This window comes from Hylaeus anthracinus, unplaced genomic scaffold (genome assembly GCF_026225885.1).
Source record: "Hylaeus anthracinus isolate JK02 unplaced genomic scaffold, UHH_iyHylAnth1.0_haploid 11989, whole genome shotgun sequence".
NCBI classification, from domain to species: domain Eukaryota; kingdom Metazoa; phylum Arthropoda; class Insecta; order Hymenoptera; family Colletidae; genus Hylaeus; species Hylaeus anthracinus.
This window is the reverse complement of record NW_026534337.1, coordinates 1,186,457-1,210,141: the sequence shown is the minus strand read 5'-3', so window position 1 is coordinate 1,210,141 and position 23,685 is coordinate 1,186,457. Positions and strand designations below refer to the sequence as shown.

Sequence of the window (23,685 nt, the reverse complement as noted above, 5' to 3'; positions counted from 1 at the left end):
GCTACATTTAAGCCGAACGGTAAACAGGTGCACTCAAATAGTTCTCCCTTATACAAGAAATGTAAAATTTTTTGAAGTTCTTTTCGATTGGAACCAAATAGTAGGCGTTCTTTAAGTCCAACGTTGCCATAAAATTATTGCGACAAATTAATTTCTTTGCTACCTTCCAGTCTTCGATTTTGAAATGCACAACGTGAATGAACTCGTTAAGTCTCTTGAGATTTAGTATCATTCTGAATGTACTATCTGACTTAGAAATTAAAAATATATTCGCCTAAAATTGTCCTCAACGTAGAGCATTTTTCGATGGCGCCTTTAGAGATTAATTTATTAATTTATTTTTCGATTAAAATATGTTCGTGGTCAGACCACGTGAGTTCGACAAGAGGCCGTTCTTGTCTCGGATACGACGTGAAGGGTATCACAAAACCCTGAACCCATTTATGGATCATCGAGTCCTCGGTTACCTTTTACCAAGCATTACCAAATAATTTTAATCGCCCCGCTGGTTTACCTACATCTTCCGATGAGATTAACGACGTCTCCTGTATTGGTGACTCGATCCTTTGTTATTCGTTCCAAATTCTTAGCCGTTTTCATTTTTCCTCTAAATCCGTACCAAAAAGCCACTCATCGACCGAACTGTCGGAGGGAGTGTTCTTCAAAGACGAATACAAACTCGCTAGAATAAGCCCCTTATGAGTAAGAGAATCTTCTCGGTGCACTGATGCGAGAAGTCTCCCCATATCGCTTAATTTTTCCAGCAACTCAAGTTTCTGAGAGCTATCGATTTTCAACGTTATCGAAATCGCTGTACCCATCCCTGCTAGACATGCGGTGATACGTTCTTGCTTCTCAACAATACGATTGTCTCTTTTAATAACGCCTTCTTGTACTGAAACAGTAATCTCGGCGTTTAGTTTCGGTACCCCGATAAAGGAGCAATTTTCTGGAGGTGGGTATTTTCCCAACAGAACCTTGGCCTCTTCTTCCGGCAGACCTTTTTTCAAAATCTTCGACCACCGGAGAGCTATGTCCTTATGCACCGCAGCGGTGGTTTTCTTACTTGCCTCGAGGCGCGTCCCAAACACGTTCAAGATTTCCTCTTGTAACTCGACTTCATGTTCGGGAACTTCTGTCGTTATGACCGCCGATGATTTTTTTTAATCTCGCTGTCCTCTTCGGTCCTCGAAACCAGTATCTCACAGATACTCGATGATTGTCTCGATTTTGTTGAACGAGAATTAAACGAATGTTTCGACGGAGTGCTAGCCGACGAATTCTCGACGAATGAAGCGATAAATGCCTCGATGTGTATCGAGATCTAGAGCGTGATCTACCAAAAACGCGTCTAAAATCGAATCTGTCTCTCGAATAACTTGATGAGTGTCGACCTCCTGATGAGAGTCCTCGAAATAATGACCGAGGTATCTCACGTACCAGCGAGTGTCTCGAAATATGTCGATGGCATGAGCGACTACGTAGTCTCGAACTTTTACCTGAAAACATCGATTCGAGTTCCAATAGCCATTACCTGTCTATTCCATTTTGTATCAACAACGTGAAGTTTGATGAAACAAGCCAAACACGTCTACAAGACGTGTTTAAAGGTTAAAAACCCCGGTTGCCATAAATTTGTGTACTCTTTTCTTTCGTCACACGAAAGATGTGCGTTTGGTGAGAGCCAAAGCACTCTGCACAACGACACAGCCGCTTGCAGAATCGACGGGTGTCGATACAGTCGAAACAAGAATTTACAAAATTCTATTTCAAAGCGTCTCTTGTCCCGCGGACCAAAGAAGTGAGGTTCTCTCACAATTTACGCTAATCATCCTTCCTTCGATGCAAATTCTCCTCTAGTCGACGAATTTTCCGGTAAAGTCTGTCGTTCTCCTTATCCTCTTTCATCGACGACGTCCTCTTCCTACCTTTTCGCCCCAAAATATATTTCTTTTGTAAATCGTTTACTCAGTCTACGTGTGAAGACACTGACACAAAGCGAAAGAATGAAGTTGGACGCGGACATGCGAACGGGGTACGAGACCGCGTAGTATAGGGAAAATTTTTCCCTAAGCTTTAAACTTTGCGGCGACACTGAGGACAATGAGAGGTACTACAATTAGGATCTCGAGGAAGAGGCACGAAATACAATTAGTTTCTTTAACGCTGCTATCCATCTCCGTTTAAATTCTGACTTTACGTATGCAAATTTATGTTTAATATGTTTTATTTGATTTTCTTCATAATTATAATAATTTAGGAGGTAGTCTTTAAGGAAGTCTAATTTCTCAGTGAGACTTGATAAATTTTGCTGCTGCATTATATCAAATAACTCTGTACGAGTCAACAGGTTAACTCTCAATGATCCTAAAAAAAGGAAATCCATTTTAATGTGCAATCATAGTCTCAGAAAACAGATATCGGAATTATTCTCTATAAAAAAACAAAAGTTTGTAAAAAAATTGATGGGGTATCTTTACGCTCTTCCTTTAACTTCGCCTATATTTTAGATGGCGATATGTGCGGATCGGACGTAGAAATATTTAAAATCCTACTACCTATATCTATGCGATCATTTGTAACTTTTGGACGTCCTAATATAACTAATTTCGAAACTTTACCTTCTGTGTTATACGCACTTACTACCTTAAAAATGACTGCAGGCATGTAGTTAAGAAATTTGACAACTTTTCGGTAAGAATTACTTTTCTTATGTAATTCAGTTGTCACTTGTCGTTCTTCGTTTGTTATTTTCTTGGATTTTTCCATTTTTTCATAAAAATTCACCTTCACCTTTACAAAAATTACATTTTAGATATTTACAATAAATTCCTACTTATATAATAAATTTGTTTACAAAACTTAATGTGAATGTATTTAAAAACACTTTGGTTTTAGTATAATAGAAATTGGAAAAAACTTACGCAATGTATAGGTCAATTAATTGAAAAATCTTGTATAGGTTACATACTTTTGTAAAGTTTGCAACCAACACTTTTGAAAGACACTCAAATATACTTCTATTTCTTCCAGAGCATTAACAAAACTGGATGAAAAACAGTAGAACTATGCCACGACATCGACATCGACATCGACATCGATAATGCTATCAATTTTTATAAATGGCAACGCAGGGCGCAGGCTATCTTCTTTTATTTTAGAACAATCGCGATTTTTTAACGATCCTGTCATTGCCTCAGAAGTAACAGGTATTGATGCACAACTTATATATGAGGCATTCTTTTTTGCGGGGTCTGGGGTGGAAATATTGGTTACTGCTAATGTACATGTATATTCTCTCTATGAAAATGATGTCTGAGTAGATTGGGATAGTATGTAGTTGATAGAGGTGGCGATATTGAATAATGTTAATGTATATGATGTCTAAAGTAGATATGATGATATCAATAATTTAAGGGCATAGGCTTTGTCCCACCGACAGAAAGTTAAACCAAATTTGGTAATTTTTAATGTAAGTAATTTTTCACTTTGCGCCGGCTACGAAAAAGTTATTTAACATAATTTAATATAAAGAAAATAGAAAGAGAGTTACTGGACAATACCGTTACAAGATTACTTTTATATTTAAAAGAAATCGTACAAAACTTGACCACAGAAAATACTAAACTTCGTTTAATTTGCATATGGGGTTGTGACGGCTCACAACAAACGAATTACAAACAAAAATTCGTGAATGACGAAGATGTAGACACATACATATTTCAAAGTTCATTTGTTCCCTTGCAATTGATTTGTGATAGTAATAAAACTGTGATTTGGCAAAATCCAACAACCTCTTTTCCGCGTCACTGACGCCCTATTAGGATTAGATTTATAAAAGAAAGTGTTGACATTATAAATGAAGAAATAAGTTACCGGGACCAGCGTGCAATGTGTTAACGTGTCATCGTATTTGCCTATAAGCTAGATTTTGTACACCATTGGTTTCGATTGATTTAATAGCTTGGGACCACAACATAATTTGATGAAACAGATTAAAGTAAGTTAAATCTCACCGGTTAAAGTCATTTTCCCGATATTAATCACTTTAGTACTGTGGCCTATCGTTGCACATGATACTACAACAGAATTTGATAGTTTACTTGTTGCTGCGATGTCCAACTTTTAAACGAAAATTTTCTTAGACGTATTTTCTTCCAACTCCTCGAGAAGACTGTTGGCTACCATTGGCGTGGAAACGCATTTCTTTACGAATTCAGACGTCTTCGATGACGAATTGAAACACTCATCAATGAAAAAGTCTTGCGACAATTTGCTGAAATTTAGCAGTCGACTCGATATGATAACCACCGTGCTTAAAATATTAAGGATAGCGATCCGGATCGCGGAGAGGGGCGTGGATCGTCTGCGAGGAAAGGAAGTCTGAGAAAGCCGTCTTCACGGCAAGACGGGGCGGATTAACACAGCACTCGTTTAAAATAATATAGAATATATTGTACGCGAAAGATGTTACAAAATTCGGTGTACACTGCCGAGCTATCGTAGCGTCAAAGGTCACCGGGACGACCGGTAACCGACACAAGAACTACGTTTCGATAACACGTGCTGATTTCGTTCACGTTAGCCCAAATTCCGTCGCAATTCGCACAAAAGCAACTTTGGAAACGATACTCGGACAGTCTTGACGCTGTCGCGGTGGGCTCGACCTCTTCGACGAGAACATTAACCGGCAGCGATCTAAACACGTGCGCGTTACAATGGATTCGCGACTAGATGTTCGTTATTTCGTCTAGATAGTCTACGAAAACGCGATTGAAACTAATTACACTATTTCGCCCGATGGGGTGCTCGGCAGCAACCAGGAAACCCGACCAATTTACGATATCCTATCCACGAGCGTGAGGTAAAGGAGGAAGCGCTTATCGTACCGTTCCGCACGTGCGTCGCTGACGAAATAGGACGAGATACGCGAGCTCGTCGCACGCGTTGGCTCACGCGCTCCCCCCCCCCCCCGCCCTCACCTCAATGGCGGCACGCGGCACTCTATGGCGGCCAAATTCAAATAGCGTTATCGGCGCGCTCGTCATCAGCGGTCGTCCAGTCTCGTCCCTCGGCGACTTTGGTGGCGTGTCGGTGCTGGCCGTCGGCATCCTCGCGCTCTGATTGGTCAGTGTTTTCCGTTAATATCTCCTCAACGAAGACTCGGACAACATTTTCGCTAAGGAAAAAGTTGTTTCAAATCACCTCTCGAACCACCTCTTTCAATGTGTTACAACATTTTCGGACACCCTGTGTATCCCAGTATAGTTTTTATTTCTGTTCCGTTCACATTTAGCCCGCGTGAAAACGTATGATGAAGCCATAGAAGAACTGGTTACGATAAACTCAACGGACAGCTTAAGCAAAGGCAATATTCGATTAAGGTCTAAACGAAAAGCGACTGTGAAAGGCAAGAGGTATAACTTTACAGTCTCCAACAAACTACATATTATCTAGAGACGTGGTAGCGTCTCGACGCCAAGTACATGAAAAAATAGCCTCCCCGTATATGCCTGGCGCTGGCGCTACCGCGTATCTTTTACTCGAGAAAACGCGATTCCAACCTAACCTGAAACTTCTGTCATTAATATCTCGTCATCCCTGCTGTATTTTCTAAATCTAAAGGCATTTTTCTAATGTAAATCGCACATATGCTTTCGAATAAAACCAAAATCAATAAAATCGGTCCACGAACGACAGAGATATCGTAATATAATATCATGAATGTGTCAAAACAGCAGCATTTTTCTTTTCCTCTGACAAGGAATTTTTAGTCAACACTTATTGTTAGCCAATAGGAGCTAAGGCCGTTCGTCAATTCGTTGACTCTCGGAATCAGTCGGCAAGGCTCGTCGGTCGGAATTGTAATATGGCTGTCACTCATGCCGCTCGTTCATTTCTAATCTGTAACTGTCAGTTTGGATTTGTGACATTTGGTTTTTAACATTTAAGTTTGTTACAACAAGATTTTCTGCCTTGCGTTTTGTGTGCTTTTGAAAATTTAAGGGACTGAATCTGGTATTGTAATATAATAAATTGTGCGTTATTTATATGACATTAATTTTATTTGTAAATAACACATACAAACCTTATTTTACTTGCAAATTAATGTAGAGCTTAAAATAAAAATACATTTGTCTTTTATTATAGTAAGCATAGAGTCTACAATATACATAATGTGTCTGAAGCCAGATATAGGAAAGACACCAGCTTCAGTCCTTTAAGTTTCCAAATCTTTCCATTTCCATCGTTCGTGGACCGATTTTATTGATTTTGGTTTTATTCGAAAGCTTATGTACGATTTACATGAGAAAAATGCCTTTAGATGTAGAAAATACTGCAGGGATGACGAGATATTAATGACAGAAGTTTCGGGTTAGGTTGGAATCGCGTTTTCTCGAGTAGAAGATACGCGGTAGCGCCATCGCCAGGCATATACGGGAAGGCTATTTTTTCATGTACTTGGCGTCGAGACGCTACCGTGTCTCTAGATACATGTATTATACATATGCATACAAATGTAATAATAGTAATATATGTACATATATTATTTCCGTTTAGTTATTTGCTCATAAATTTATATTTATAAAATTATATAAAAAAACTAAAAAACTACTGGATCGAATTAGAACAAACTCTAATCAGCTCTAAGTTAGATTGATACACATCGATTGCATCATCGATCATTTTGTTACAGAATAAACTTAATGAAGACAGATTACAGATTGTTCATTAATAAGTTTATTTAGAATAGAGTCCCAAGTATACAAGTATTACAAATGAAAGAAAATAAACGTGATCGTCTGCGAGGAAAAGAAGTCTGAGAAAGCCGTCTTCACGGCAAGACGGGGTTCGTTCATATACTAATAGTTTCAGATCGCAACACCCTGCCTCAATTAAAACTTTTTTTATAAAAATTTAAATTGCAAAGAATAAAATAAATTATTAGTACATTTTGTTTTATCTAACCAGATCTTTTCTAAATTGAACGAATTTGGATTTCGCTAATGACTTAGTAAACACATCAGCACAGTTCTTATTTGAATCTACATATTCAATTGTAAATAGTTTTTTCGCATATAAGTCTTTAATAAAATGAAACTTAATATCTATATGTTTACTATGCTTAGAATTTTGGAATGTCTTTATCAAAGATATTGCACTTTGGTTGTCTATTTTTAACACTGATTTCACAGAAACATTAAAATCCTCTAGGATTCCTTTTAAGCTCATTAGCTCTTGAACTGCTGCTCCTGCTGAAATGTATTCTGCTTCCATCGTCGATAAAGCAACGCAATTCTGCTTGCGAGAGTCCCACGCAACAGGGTTGCCTGTATAAAAGGCAACAAAACCACTTACGCTTTTCCGGGTTTTATTGTCGCTTGTCCAATCAGCATCACACATCCACTCTAAAACAGTTTGTCCCTTTTTAAATTCTAAACTGTAGTCTATTGTGGAATTTAGATATCTTAATATTCTTTTTCCTGCTTTCCAAGCCTGTTCGGTTGGCTTATCTAAATATCTGGTTAGGTATGCTACGCTGAAAGCAATATCTGGTCTAGTGACTAAAGAGATATACATTAGACTACAAACCAATCTTCTATAAGGGATATCATTTACAATTTCTCCCTCTTCCATGTGAAAGTTTACTTCCATAGGTGTACTAATATGCTTACTGTCCTGCATATCAACTTCTTTCAGTAGTCTATCGATCATTTTTTATTGATTTACAGTCAATTTTTTATTTGCACATGCTATTTCCATTCCTATGAAGTTAGTTACTTGGTCCATGATTTTTATATTGAACTCCGTTTTGAAATACTTAAGCAATTCAGACACGTCTTCCTCTGGACCACTTATTAATGCATCATCTACGAATAACACTAAGTAAACATTACCCTTGATGTATAGACAGTAATCATATTGTGATCTTTTAAATCCTTTTTTCTTCATTACTTCATTGAATTTTGTCTTCCAACATTTTGGAGCACTTCTCAAACCATACAAGGAACGTTTCAACTTCAAAATTATAGAATCAGATTTTAGACCTTCAGGTGCTTTTATGAAAACATCTTTCTCAAGCGTTCCGTTCAGAAATGCAATTGGCACATCTATTTGTTTGAGGTTCCAACCTCTTTGCATTGCTACAGACATGAGTATCCTATCTGTAGGTAATCTGCACACAAGTGCGTAACTCAAGTCTTGATCGGATTCCAATGGTACTTGGAAACCTCGTGCAACTAATCTTGCTTTCTTGGTACCATCCTCTTTATGCTTAAAAACCCATTTGGTATCTATAGCAGTCTTGTTCTTTGGTAAATTTGCACTTTCCTATGTTCCTAATTTTTCATGAGAATCTAACTCAGATTTTATTGCCTGAGACCATTCTTTAGATTTACTTGCCTCTTTATAACTTTTGGGCTCATCAGCAAATGTGCTAAATAAACAATAAGCATTATAAATTTCATAATCTTTCAAGACGTTTGGTGTTTTCACCTGTCTACCTGACCTTGTAATTGCTCCTTGTTTTTTACTAATTTCATTGTTTTGAGTTTCTTCTGATTCAGATTCAGATATTGTTTCATATTCAGAATTTTCTTTTTCTTTATCTTCACTTTCATCAACTTCTGTCAATTGTCCACTTTCATCATTCTCAATGGTTCCATCATCAATGATGTCATCGTCAATGATTTCTTCTTCCTTCTCTGAGTCTTCAAATGTATCAATTTGTTGATATCTTATGTTGTCTTCGATTTTATACACCATTACATTTTCATCAAACCTAACGTCTCTTGACTTTATAACTTTCAGTTCATCCAGTAACCATAATCTATATCCACCTCCACAGTATCCAACCATTACTGCCTTGTTGGCTTTTGGTTCCAGTTTGCTTCCTCTTGACAGGTTCACATACCATGATTGACATCCAAAAATTCTTAACTTACTTAGATCGTTTCTTCCGTTCCAAATCATAGATGGTATAGTCCCTTTCTCCAAAGCTGTTGTGGGGGTTCTATTTAATTCATAGACTGAACAATTTATTGCTTCTGTCCATAAAGCCTCAGGTAAACCAGAATCTATTATTTTTGTACGAGCTATATCTAACAAAGTACGATTCATTCTCTCTGCCTTATCGTTCATCTGTGGACTGCTTAGCAAAAACCTTGAATGTGTTTGAAGTGAATTCGCCACCATTGTCCAGACGTAGACTCCTGACATTGTGTTGGGTTCTTAGTTCTTGAACATACTCCTTGAGATTTTCCTCAGCTTCATTCTTATGTTTTAAAAATCTAACAATCAGAAAATGTGAAAAATCGTCAAGTATTACTTGAAGATATTTGCTGCCTCTACAGCTTTCTGGTGTGATTGGTTCACAAATATCGCTATGCACCAAATCAGCAATATTCTCTGATCGCTTTTCTTTAGTGGAAAAAGGTGTTCGAGTTGCTTTTCCTTCAACACAAGAAGAGCACAATTTCTTTGAACCATTTAATCCTAATTGACTTAACGCAGCTGGCCCTGCATGACCCAGTCTTCTGTGCCAATCTATTTCTACATCTTTCGATAATAAGCATCTGTTGCTCTCTAAATTTTCCAGATCTACCACGAACAAGCCTTCCTTGTTGTTGCACTTGAGCGTAAAACCTTTCTTGTTTATAATTGCTAAATCCCTTTTAACAACTATAGTAAAATCCTTTGAGGTTAATTTGGATGCAAATAACAAATTATGTTTAATCTTTGGTACAATTATTCCTCCAATACCTATTTTCGTTCCCTGACACTGTGCTTTTAATGTTCCAATTTTGTTTGCTTTCAAAACTTCACCATTTGCTAAATGTACTGATATGTCATGATTTAAAATTTTAATATCATGCATATACTTTTGTAGAATCTCTTTAATAATATGATTACTCGCTCCTGAATCTAGTACAAAACTAACGTTGGTTAGACTTTCTCGTACTGACCTTGGATTATTTGCCACAAATGCAACAGAGTTGTCCGCCACATTGTTTGGTTGTTGATTTTTCTTCTCGTACCTTCTTGTTGACTGTTTGTCACTCATACTCTGACCATTTCTGATTTGGTTACCTCGTGTACTCTGTCTATGATTACTGTATTCAGCACTGCTTGATTTTTCCTTCTTATGTTTTAGACAGTTTCTAATATAATGTGTTTTACTGCCACATGCAAAACATTCGCCCATAGACGCCTTGAATGCTACTTGACTTTTCTCTGATTTTTGTTGCTTACGGTTTCATTTAATTTCTTCATCAAGTAATCTTGCCTTTACAAAATTCATTTTTACATCTGAAATTGTTTCTAAAGCTGTAACAACTGTGTTAAATCTTAACGGTAAAGACAACAGTAAATGACACACCGTATCGCTAGTACTTATAGTAGATCCGAGTTCTTTCTAATCTCTGATAATTGTATCAAATTTAAGAAAATGATCTTCTGAATTATCGGTATCAGTTAGTTTTAAGTTAATAAGTTTTCTCCACAGAGATAATTTTGTGAACGAACTTGTTCTCACACAAATATTTTTCAACGCTTCAATTTGTTCTCGCGTTGTTCCGCAATCCTTTATTACGTTCCAAGTGCTTATCGGATACCCGTTGTATCACTATAGCTTGTGCTCTTTCGTCCATTCTTTTAAAATGTGTTTTGGTTGCATCGCTGTCCGTATCCTTTGGTGGATCTTTTTCAATAGCGTCAGCACATTGTTCTCTTCTGAGAATTGCTTTTAACCTAAACTCCCAATTTTTAAAATTTGTTGCTTCAAGCACTGGCATAACTAGTGCGTTGGACGATGCCATTTTCTCTCCCTTTTTTTTTTCGTCAAGAAATTTCACCCACGGTCACGATTGCGCGACTCAACAGAAAAATTCAGATCTACCGGTATACTGGGCTTCTACCTTCTGGGCCCATAACCTGTTACAGATTAAACTTAATGAAGACAGATTATTGATTGTTGTAGCGGTGAGCTGCGGGTTGGATTCGGCGGGATGCGTTACCCCAAAACGGCGTCTTCCTGAGTTCGGGAGAAAGGAGTCCTGCCGCTCAAAGAGCGATTAAGGAATTTATTCCAATGTTTTCAAAGTTTTTGTACAACCGTAGACGGGTTTGCAGAAAACAGTCCCAGTGCGCAGGGTGGCCCCGGAAGCGAACTTTCCTGGTCGAGTTGCTGATTTCGACTAGCTTCTAGGGCGAATGCAGCCCATTTTATACCGTTTTGGGGTAGTTCCTCCGAGCCAATCAGCGCCGCCCGCGTAGCACGTACCGTGGCATGCCTGCAGACGCTCGAGCGCGCTGTGTTTTCCCGGGCGTGTCTGCGAGCATGCCGGCTTACTTTTATTGTCTTAACCTATGCTATGCTACATTCTCCCCCTCTGGACCCGAAGTAGTCCCGACGAGGAGTCCAGAACCTTAATTACTAAATACTGGTTGTCTGTTTCTTTTTAGTCTCTGACACTGTCAATGGGTTTGTTTTTTCTTGGGGCGGCCTCTTTTCCGGATCGGATTTAGCGGAGTCACTTTCCCATCGTCTCCTGCGTGGTATGGGGTGACGACCGATGCGTGGTATGTCCCAATGGAGACGGTGGGTTTATCCTGGCTGCAACCTCGTACGATGTGGGTCCTCGCTGCTGCAAAATGATGTAAGGGCCGTCTCGTCGTGGTACCAGCTTGGATGAGTACTGCTGATGCGCACGGCTAAGTAGATGGATGTCCACCCATACCAGATCTCCAGCTTGGTAGTGGGGACCATCTCGTCGATGCGCGTCAGCATATTCTTTGTGTCGGTCCTGCTGTTGTTCGTAAGATTCCTTCGCTAATTTTAGTGTGTCGGCGAGTTGTAACAGCCTCGGTGAGATCTCGTGCACGAAGTTCTCGGTCTACACTATCGTGCGTAGGTCTCTTTGGATGTCGTCGATGGTACGAAGCTCTCTGCCGAAGTTCAAGTATGCGGCGGTTTGGTTGGTACTACTGCATGCTGTCGTGTTTATGGCGAAGCGAACGGCTGGTAATTTATCTGCCCTGCCAGGGTGGTTGTCGCCTACGAGGATGGCCAATTGTGTTTTCATATCACGGTTTTTTCGTTCCACCGGGTTTGCTTCGGGATGGTACACCGGAGTGAAGTTTTGTTCGATTTTGAGGCAGTACAGTAAGTGTTGCATGACACCGCTTACAAATAGGGTTTCATTGTCGCTGATTATGCGTCTGGCTAGTCCATATTGTAGGAACACCTCGTTCAGAAGAATCCTTGCGCAGGCTTCGGCTGTTGCAGTCCGTAAGGCGAACAGTTCTATACAGCGTGTAGAGGTGTCTTCGTTTCGGGTAGAGATCCAAAGAGGTCTATCGAGATTACCTCGAATCGTTGCCTCATGACGGGTGTTTGGACCAGTCTGGCCGGTTTCAAATTTGAGGCTTTGTATCGCTGACATGTTGCACACGTTTTGATGTGGTTCGCTTTCCCGGATTTTCCTTAGGGTACGCTCTATCCCGTAGTGTCCTGCTGTCGGGTCGTCGTGATATGCTCTGAGGATTTCTTTTTTTTTCTGTATTGGTACGTCGAGTTGTGCTTCTTCTGTTTCGCCTTCTGGGTGGAAACGGTACAACACTCCGTTTGCCATTACGTATCCTCGTGCCGCCCATCGGGAATATGCTTCATCGTTCCCTGGATTTTCGAAACATTTGATTATGTCCCGTGTTTCTTCATCCTTCATTTGCTGTTCCCGCGTTTCTGCTGCTCCAAGGGTTGGCAAGTCGATAGAGACAATCCTGAGATCGTGGTCGATTGTTGGCGCATTCTCCAGTGAGGATAGTGGTCGTGATAGCAGGTCCGCAACGACATTTGACCGGCCTGGAGTGTATTGTATGCGTGGATTACACGCTTGTAACATCAGTGCCCTTCGTGCCAAGCGTCCGCTGGGGGATCTCAATGCCATCAGCCATTTTAATGGTTGGTAATCTGAAACAATTGTAACTTCACTTCCTTCGATATATCCCCTGAACTTGTTTACCGCCCATACTACGGCGAGTGCCTCCCGTTCTGTGGTAGAATAATTCCTCTCTGCGGAAGTGAGCAGCCTGCTGGCGTATTCTTTGGGATGCTCCTCGTCCTTCTCCCCCTGCAGTAGTACTCCCCCAAGCGCGTACCCACTAGCATCCGTTCGCAAAATGTACAGTTTGTGTACGTCTGCTTGTTGAAGGATAGGCTCGCTCGTGAGTTTTTCCTTTAGACATCGGAAGGCTTCATCTTGCTCCGATCCCCATCTCCAGGTCGCCTTCTTCTTAGTTAGACGTGTTAGTAGTTCCGTTACTGCAGCAAAATTGGGGATGAATCTCCTACACCATGAGCATGTTTGTATGAAGCTCAAAAGAGTTTTCTGGTTCTTAGGTGTTGGCAAATTCTGGATGGCGGCAGTCTTTTCCGGATCCGGCTGAATTCCGTGTACCGTAAGAATATGACTAAGGTACTTGATCTGAGGGCAGCAAAACTGTTCTGTATCTGTTCATCTGAAGTCCAAACTGTCCTATTCTTGAAAAGACGGCTCTCATATCTTCCAGGTGAGCTTCCAAGGTTTGGGATAAGATGATCAGGTCATCCAGGTAGGCCAATACGTTTCGCTTTCCAAGTCCAGCACGTAGTCGATCCATTAGCCGCTGGAACGTTGCCGGTGCGTTTTTTAGCCCGAACGGCATACGTAGGATCCTCACTGCGTACCGGGGTTTGCCAATATCCTGATCGCAGATCCAGTGTGGTCATGAACGGAGTCCTCTTAGCAGCGTGAAGCAGGTCGTCCATACGTGGTAATGGGTAGCAATCCGTAGTTGTTATCGCGTTAAGTTTCCGATAACCAATGCAAATTCTTAGGCCTCCGTTTTTCTTCTTCACCAGGACCACTGGTGCGGCCCAGGGGGAATCGCATGTCTCAAGGATCCCTTCCGCCAACATTGACTGTAGTTCCTTCTTCAAGGAGGTTTGTTGTAAGGGTGAAAGACGATAGGGGGGTACCGATATTAGTACGCTATCATCTGTGTCTATTCTATGTTCAGCGTATGTTGTTGGGGCTCCACCTTCGTTGAACAGATCCCTATATTCCAGGAGTAGTTTGGATAGGTCTTGTTTCTGTTCTTCGGAGATTGCAGAGGCTTCTTCTTGACGTAAGGTTACATCGATCGAGGCAATCTCTGTGGCGGGGTAGTGTGAGAAACACCGATCGAAGAGCTCGTCGATGAGTTATGCTTCGGCTGCCCTTTCCCTTTTACGTGGGGTACTGATCTTTTCGATTTCTGCGACCTGAATACTGTGGCCTTCCTGTCGTGGTTCCTTGTGTATCGCCGGTGCTGGTATCGTGAGTGGTTTTGGTTCGAAAGGCTTCCATATTCCTGGTTGGTTAACGAAGCACCATGTTCGTTGCGGGGCATTGATTACGATGCCCGCGTCCTCCAGAAAGTCGATCCTTAGTAGAGTTCGGTTGTCCTTTGAATTTGGTAATACTATGAAGTTTGTGGGGAACTTCTTGTTTGCTACTTCCACCATGATTTGGCAGGTTAGAACTTCTTGATGACGAGGGAGTCCATCGGCAAGAGTTATTCTCATCTACTGGGCACTGAATTTTACACCTATCGAGCGGAGGACGTTGTACAGGCTGTTGCTGGCAATGCTAGTCTTAGCGCCAGTGTCGAGGAATCCATAGCCTTTGTACCCTCTTATTGTCAGCGGGATCACCGGTCGATCTCGGGGATAATTGGTGTTTAATGCGCAGAATGTGATCTCCCCTACGTTGGTTGTTGTTAGATTGCACGTTGGACATTTGCTCCGGACATATCCTGGTGTCCCACACCCGTAGCAGCGGATTACATTCTGCTGTGTCTCTACTTTAATTTCGACATTCTTTGCTCGTATGTCCACTTATTCTACAGTGGGTGCATCGTGGTCGAGTATCTTCCTGCTGAGTTTTCCTCGGTGCTTCGGATGTTTTTGCTAGACGACGGGCCTGCTGGATTTCTTGTTCGATCTCTTCCAAAGCCCTAGCCTTGATAATGAGCTCATCGAACGTTATGAAGGTGTGACGGGGAATCTTTTCCCTGATTTGTATTCTCAGGAGAGAATAGATCATGTCCATTTTTGCTTCTTCCGGCTGTTCGTAGGGTAGTTCGGCTAGCAGTGCTCGTTTTCGGGCAATGAAAACGTCCGTAACCATTTCCTGTTCTTGTTTTGTGCTGAAAAGTTCCGCGTAGACTTGGTATCCTGGCTTCTTGGATGCAAATGCTGCTTGCATGAACTCCGTTGCTTTCTTCCAAGTCGTAACTTAAGTTTTTATTCCTTGCCACCATATTGCGGCGTCGCCTTCCAGCAGCAAATGGGCCAGACGGAAACGGCATTCAAAAGTGGTGCGAGACCCTGCGCCCGTACGGGTCAGCCCATGTTAAATTGGAGTCCGGTCTGGTCTGACCACGTACGGGTGCAGGCCCTCGCTCCGCTTTTGAATGCCGGCCCATTTACTACTCTTTCAAATCTGCGCCGATTTGACAACGAAAGCGTGATTAAAAAAATCTGATTTTTTGGGGGATCTGTTAATAAAGCATTCGCGCGACCGAATCCGCGAACGGTGTTGACGTGGTGTTACTCGTTCACCCTGCAGATGGGCCTCAAGTTGGAGGTGGGTTTTCCCCAAAAAACGACATTTTCGAATTTTATTGCCATTCAAGCGGGAAAAAGACATCAAAACTGTGTCGCCTCGATGGCCTGCACTGTTGAACATGTATTCCACGCAACGTGACAACGTTCCAACCCTTACACTCGGGGGTGGACCACCCCTAACTCTGCACCCCTCCCTTCAGCTCCGGGGGAAGCTTTCGAAACGGGACCTTTTCGGCATTCATCCTTAACGTATCGAGAACAAACATGGTGAATTTCATCGTCCTCCGATTTGTGGAAGCACTCCCTTACGAAGGGGGTTGAAAATTTGCGAGCTGTTCCACCCCCCAAAGGGTACCTATGGGGTGCACGGTATGGGTGATAGCATTTTCTGGATCAGGGGAGTCCAGAGAATGCATTGAGCCCAAAATCGAGACTGTCGTCCAAAAATTGTGGATTTTAGAAGAGGTGGGGTGTTGTGAGGGGTGGGTTTGTCCGAGAGCGATTTCAAGGGGTGCATTTTGTAGGGAGCATCAAACAGAGTCGCCCCAAAGGTTTTTTTTATTTTTTCACCACCTTCCATCGCCCCTGGACCCTTCCGAAGTGCCGTTTTTCTGCATTACCCTTTTAGGGTGGATGAATTAACCCTTTCTCATCAACCCTCGTCAATGCAACTTTGCACACACCCAGAGGACACTTCAAAACTATACCTCACGAAGTTTTCCGAAGATCGGTAGAAAACTCTCGAAGTTATGACGTTTTAAAATAGTGTCCCGTTTTTTTTTACGGCTAGTGTAGTATCGTTGGTGCGAGCAGCCGTGCCGAGACACACTCAGGCATGCAACGGCCGGTGGCATGTCCGTGTGCCTACGAGTAGGCTGCATGATGCCGCGATACTTGAAAGTAAGGGTCTAGCCGAATAATCGAGACTTTCAATATTACATTTGTGACATTTTTCTGATTACAATGATACCACATATAATATACAGTTCGGGTAGTATTTACAATAATTTATGGGCGACGCGGAGAAAATGCCGTTTCGAAAACGTTCAACAGCTCACAAGGGTAGGTTGCAATTTCGACGAGCGCTTTTTGAACGAGATCGAGCTCACAAAGAAACATCGCCTAGTGTCTCAAAAAATTTTTGTTGTATGTAAGGAAGGGTATGTAGAACAATCTCTGCAAGTGAGAAGGCGCAACTGTCTTTCATTTTCGAGAAATAAATTTTTAAAAATAGCTAAATTTCGATTGACGAGTGTCGACCATACAAGAGTCGGAGGTATCATAGGAGCAGCGTGGCGCAGTCGGTGGAGTGCCAGGTTGCGAAATCGATCTTTTACGCTGGACGCTGTTCGTTTCCGGTAGAAGTCACTTATATTTTTTTTTTACTTCTTCATTTTGTATAATGTTTTGTTTTGTTTTTGCAATGTTTAATATAATTAAATTGTTATTTACAAACTATAATGACGTAAGTTTTTATAAAAGCTTGTAGAAACTTCTTTCACATCCTGACTTCTTTTTCAATGCGATAGAAAACATAAAAATTGCACAATATTGTATAAAAATAATCCTAATATATAAAAAGGTTGTTTCCATAACAAAACATGATACAAAAGGAAGAAAAAGTAAAAAAAAAATTGAGAGGTTTAAAATTTGCATTGTCAAGACAAAAATAGGACAATACGGAACCCTTGCAGTTCCGTGTACGTATACAGTGGTGTGGAGCTGTGTGAGTGCGTACTCGCTCATACAAGGCACGGGAGTCCACTCCCTTAAGGTGGTAGACTAGTCTAGAGCGTCAATTTTTAGTTCTTTTTGAAAATTTTCTTTTTTTTTTTAATCTATAAAGTATATAACATATAATCTATAAAGAACTTTTATAATTGGTTTTGCACACATATTTATATACACTTTGAGAAAATGCAAAAAAATTCATATTCTGAAATTTATAGACTATTATACCCTCTGAAGCGTCGATTGAAAGATGTACGTGGTGTCTATCCCTGTTGCGTTTGCTGGTCGCGTGCCATAGTCAGGTATTTACCATCAGTAAGATAAAAGAGTCACTGACCTTGCAGGCATCAATGGAGATTGTCCGTACTTAAACAATTCCGAACGTCTATAGTCGGATTAAAATCAATCGACCGTACAAGGTTACCGAAGGGTTACACCCCTACACTGTTAGGCTTCTCCAGAGCTCCTCTTGTTTCATCGCGCAACCTTCTTACTAATACACCCTCTGTCTCTCAAACGGTGAGTCAAGTTAGCGTAAAAGTGGAAGCCATATTTGGTGTGATTCGCGGTCGGTTCAGTGATGTTTATCGGCCAATTGAATTTGATCCGACCGTACGTATGAACAATTCTAAGTGACTAGGCGTTGCAAAGGGAGCTACAATTTTTTACAGCCTAAAAAGGAAAAATAGCCCCACTCAAATATGTCAAATTTAGTGCGAATAGACGTAGATTGGTTCGTATGTCGATTTAATCCGGTTCAGATTCTCGACGTATCAGGAAACTTTTTTTCGTTACGCCAGCATTTCAGGAAATAACATTATCTGACAAAAATATCACTTATCCCCGATGGACGGGAATTATTAAACGATTCTATTTGGCTTTTGCAGGCTGAAGATTATATCGGATTGAAGGGCAGCTTTGACGATCATATCGGATTACTGGTGCACGGGGAAGAAGGAGGGCAGAAGACCGCGATACAACCGGACCCAAGAGGTTTACCGAGCTTACCACCCAACTTGGAAGCTCGTCTACCACAACTCGATCAGAGCTTGAGGATCACGCACGCTGAATGGCTGCCAGTCACGAAAACCAGGTGTGTTCACTGACTGATAAGAGATTCTTGAATATTTATTGGCTATAATTGTTCACATTTAATTTCGATTCACCCCTTTAATCGATATCAACCTGCTGCTTACATGTAAAATGTATTTGAATTTACTTCACAATTTTTAATAAATAATTGTTCTTATAAATACATATAATAAAAATGAAATGAAGAAATAACCATCTTTCAGAATTATTCCCGGAAAGCAAAACCGTTTACTGCATCTATTGTATTAAAGTTTTAATGTTAAAATTGTTTTAACAGCACAGATAGGAAGTTTATAGACGTCTAGTATTTTTATTTAAGCCATAGGCGGTGTAATCTTAAAAGGATCATGTTATTTTGTTTTTAGATTCAAGTTCTTTGTATATTCGGCATACTTCGACGACAGGGTTGGCAGTACTGGCGCGCTAACCGGCAAAAATCAAGGCATGGTGCGCATAATAAGCGCAACAAAGACAAAAGGACCAGAACGTGTTTGGTGCAGATTTTGGTATCGACCAGAAAGCAGAGGGAACGTTACCGCTTCCGTAACGGTAGCTGCTAAAGTGAAGGTGCGTTAACAAAGTGTTGGTAGTATTGATCACCCAGTTTTAGTTTTCTTTTGTTTTAGTAGGTTGTTAGGTTGGCACAGTTTCATGATCTAAGAAAAGTTTTATGTTCGACGTTCTCACATGTACTACTATTCTTTATTACTCTATTGAATATAGTTATATAATAAGAATGGTTTATTCATCCTGAAACTCTCCATCACAAAGAAAAGAACTACTTCCGTAATGTTACCTTTAGAAGAGGTACAAAAAAGAAACGTAATTTTAGTCGTAACCGTACAACCGTAAACTTGACTCTTTACTTCACATCCTTTGAATATTTTTTTTCACAAACTATGAGCAAGTTTATACCTGTAAGTTGAATATGTTAGAAGCAACATATTTCTATTTGCTCGTTACGTATAATTTTGTTTTACCTTTTGTGAAATACCGTTGCAAATTCTGAAAATGTACCGTTAAGTCCAAAAGTAATCAGCCTGAACTATGTATTATATAACTCACAAGAAAAATTACCAACCAATTTGAGGTGGGCAGAACTTTTGTTTAAATCATAACTTCGAATGAGTAAAAGATAGTTGATCCTTTGCTGGAATCCCCTGTTGTTTCTATAAGAGTTGGTTTTGGTATGCGTGGAGAGTGAGTTAGGTTGGTATGCGTGTGAGGAAACAAGGTTAGAGTGAATCAAGTTAAAAAAGCATGTGCGTGGCATTAATGATGTTTTAATATTCTAATCAGTTATTAAATATATTAATCACAAAAAGTGTCCAAATTTGTTCCACCTTCCCACAAGTTGGTAGCAGAGGTTCGTGGTTGAAAGATGTGTTAAATAAAATATAGAATCTGAGTGAAAGCAAAAAAAAAAGGAGAGAAATCATGGCAGAACACGTGGAATATCGCAAGCATTGAACCACTCGATGATACTAAGTATTTTTTGTGGAGCGAAAAGGTAGAAGGTATTTTGCATTCAAAAAAGTTGTGGAAAAAAGTAATAGGGGTCAGAGAGATAGTGAAACCAGAGGAAGGTGAAGAAAATTACGAAAGAAAATTGAGTGAATGGAATGAATGAGATGACAATAACTACTCAGCTAGAACAATAATGATCAACACAATGCGTAAGGCTCAATTGCTAAAATACAGTAATATAAAAAACGCAGATAGACTGTGGGCTTTAATTAAGAGAAATGTGGCAGCTAAAACGGAAGAATTAAAAGCGAGGTTGCTGAATGAACTGACAAATTTAAAAATGGAAAGGGAGAAAAGTGTTGATGCTTATATGGATAGGGGTGATGCACTACAAAATCAGTGTATACAATTGGGAAAGATGATAGAAGATTTTGACTTAAAAATGTATATTTTAAGAGGCTCAGACAAGAATATGAATCGAATGTGAGGGTGCTGGAAATACAAAAGAACCTCTCAAACAGGAGGAAATTAGAAGGAAATCAAGAAAAGAAGAAAGATTCCACAAGACCAAGAATCATTGAGAAAATTAAAGGATGGGTCCAAGAATAATATCCATTGTTTTAATTGTGGGTTAACAGGGCATATTATAGCCAATGAGTATTACAAAAATAAATGCTGTTATAACAGTCAAGGATTTAATAATGTGGCTGCAAACTGTAGGGAATCTAGAAAGAATGTAACGCCTACAAGAAGAGGACATAGAGGAAATTTTCAAAGAGGATTTCAAGGTAGATCAAGCAGACAGATTAATGTAAGAGGGGAAACTTCATTGCAAACCACAGATAAAGCTATCCAAAGAGTTAATGAAATTTCACAAACAAAAGTGACTTGTGAAGGAACTAAAAAAGAATTTGAGGTGGGTACAAATGATAATTGTCGTTTTTGGTTATTGGATTCTGATTCCATGAGTCATATGACCTATGATAAACTAATATGTAATAAATTGATTGATGAAAAGAGAGAAATTGTATTAGCAGATAAAGAAGGAAAAACATTCACATCTGAGAGTATTGGTGAAGTAGTATTAAGACAATCTGGAACAAAGAGAAATGTGAGACTTGGAAAAGTATTATGCGTGCCTGATTTGAACACTAATTTGCTTTCTGTAGCTAAAATAACAGATCATGGTTATAATGTAAAATTCAATAAATTTGGAGCTCTGATATATAAAGAACTTTATGAGCACTGGAGATTAAAAACAAAGGGGAGAGAGGGTTAGAGTTGGTTTTGGTATGCGTGGAGAGTGAGTTAGGTTGGTATGCATGTGAGGGAAAAAGGTTAGAGTGAATCAAGTTAAAAAAGCACGTGCGTGGCATTAATGATGTCTTAATATTCTAATCAATTATTAAATATATTAATCACAAAAAGTGTCCAAATTTGTTCCACCTTCCCACAGTTTCGTCCTAGGTTACTGCATAAAGTATAGTATTGAACATTCCTTAATAAATATCTGTCTATTCTTCTGTTCTACTATTTTTTGTCTTGCTTTATCATATTTACGTTTCTTTCATATTAGCAGATTATAACTTTTACCCTAGAATGATCACTACACATATTGACTCAAACATCAATAATACACAGGGCGAGTCATCTAACATTTGTACTTAAAGTGTTCCTGTTGCTTTTGATGATTCGAAGATATATTACAAGAGAAAAATGTTTGGTTTGGAAAGTATTGGTCACACTATGATAAATGAAAAAAATCATCTCAAGGTCATATTTTTCGGGACTTTAAGGTCATTAGTGTGTTTTGTTAATGAGGTGAGATATTTTTATTATTACATTATAGAAAAAATAATTCTTGTAAAATCATATTTTAATGTACACTGGCAAATACATGTTTATGCAAATCTACAAAAATGAAACACAATAGAATGTGTTCAAATTGATGACCGTTACTGTACTCTGAAGAAAGCACTATTGACAAAAAATTCAATCGATTTTGAAAGTCATTTCCATGGAATTCTTGAATGCAAAATTGAATGAAACGAATGAAATATATGTCGATGTAAGCTTAAAATATATCGGTTCAGGGGAATTACTTTAAAGTTTGGAGTACAAACTTTAGAGTATGAGCAAACTTTAATTTAGAGTCCAATACATTACTCACTACACTAAACACCATCCGCATTTAGAGTTCAATACCCAATGCCAATTTTTTAAAATTGAGGTATAATCTTTTCAGGATTGAATTTTCGAGGTTGAAATCTTTAAAAAAATTGTGAAAACAAATCCATTTTACCTTCAAGTAAGGTGCATTTCTTATAAATATCTTTATTAGAAATTTTAAGCATTCATAATAATTAGAACAATGTTTCTGAAACGTCTTTAGTCGTGTAGCAGTTTTCATGTTGCTGTATATTTGTGAAATACTAGCATTCCTTTGCAATTATTTGGTTTTCTTCAATAATTAATATAATTAATTGTCTAATAGATTATAATGGGATACAAGAAAAATTAGATTGAATTTAAACATAGTAACACATAAAAGAAAAAATAATCTGAACAAAAAATTAGCCCCCAATCTCTAAAATTAATATTGTATATTTGGTTAATTATGTATCCTCTTCGTTTGTAAATTTGGCAATAGCAACATGAATTATTGTTTAATGATTGCGAAAGGAATCTGATTTCAAGGATATCTTTGGAGTCCAATCCTATTACAAGAACATTGGTGCGCCAATGAATTATCAAAGTAAAATGATAATATGTACGTACTCTTTTTGCGATAAAAGTGGTAAAGAAATGGGGTAAAAAATAACAAATCACAAAATGTTTTATTTACTGGATCAACTGGGAGAAATATTCTACAAGATGCAAGAGGTTTCACCCGAATTGGTCAAGCCATCTCGGCGTAATCGTTGTTTATAAATATATTCAACATATACACTATATAAATAATTATCTGTTTCTTAGATATTTACAAAGTTTCATACTATATTTATTTAAGACTACCGTTAAATAATTTGTGTAATAACTAGACATCCTGCTCTTGGATACAAGCTTGCCAATAGAAATATGCATATATTAAAAACGAAAATATATTATATATATATTTGAATACACAATCTATACGGTCACACGTGTGTAAAAGATTTGTTTACATCTTGTTAGACAATAAGAATACGAATATTGCGAATGTGAATAGTTTATTACTAATTTTGGAAATGACTTGATTCTAAGTTACAATATTTACATTGACAAAACGTATTTTCTTTAATGTTGTAATTATCTTAAATTTGAAGAAAGTTTTCTTTCAGACCTCAAGGGACTATACCTCCCTATGACCTGTTTTCGAAACTTATTTGTTTAACCAAATTATAACTAATCAGTTGAACATATTACATATCAATACATATGAACTGCAATGGGTATTTATGGCATCCCATACTTAACTTTTATACACACATGTATTTATAAACGTCCCAGATAGCACCGGACGTCCCATGAACGTCCATTTTATGTCCAGTTTATGTCCAAACGTCCGTTGTCGGACGTTCTTAGGACGTCCCTGGGACGTACAAAATTTACGTCCCAGGGACGTCCGCTCGGAACGTCCTACAAACGTCCATGGAACCTAAATTTTGTACGTCTCAGGGATGTCGGCTCTGAACTTTCTAGATTTAGGGAAAAATACTTTTTTTTTTTAAACAAAATAAATATTATTTATTAATATTCTTTATAAT

The 23,685-nt window shown here is 39.1% G+C and overlaps 1 protein-coding gene across 2 annotated transcripts in view; it reads left to right on the top strand.

Annotated features, from left to right (window-relative positions):
- The window catches only part of LOC128888026 (uncharacterized), a 189,184-nt gene that overhangs the window by 145,256 nt on the left and 20,243 nt on the right, over positions 1-23,685 (top strand). For both annotated transcript variants that reach the window (XM_054144619.1, XM_054144620.1), the window contains exons 3-4: positions 18,268-18,473; positions 18,838-19,039. In XM_054144619.1, coding sequence (XP_054000594.1) covers positions 18,268-18,473; positions 18,838-19,039 — 408 coding nt within the window. The remainder of the gene's footprint in view (positions 1-18,267; positions 18,474-18,837; positions 19,040-23,685) is intronic.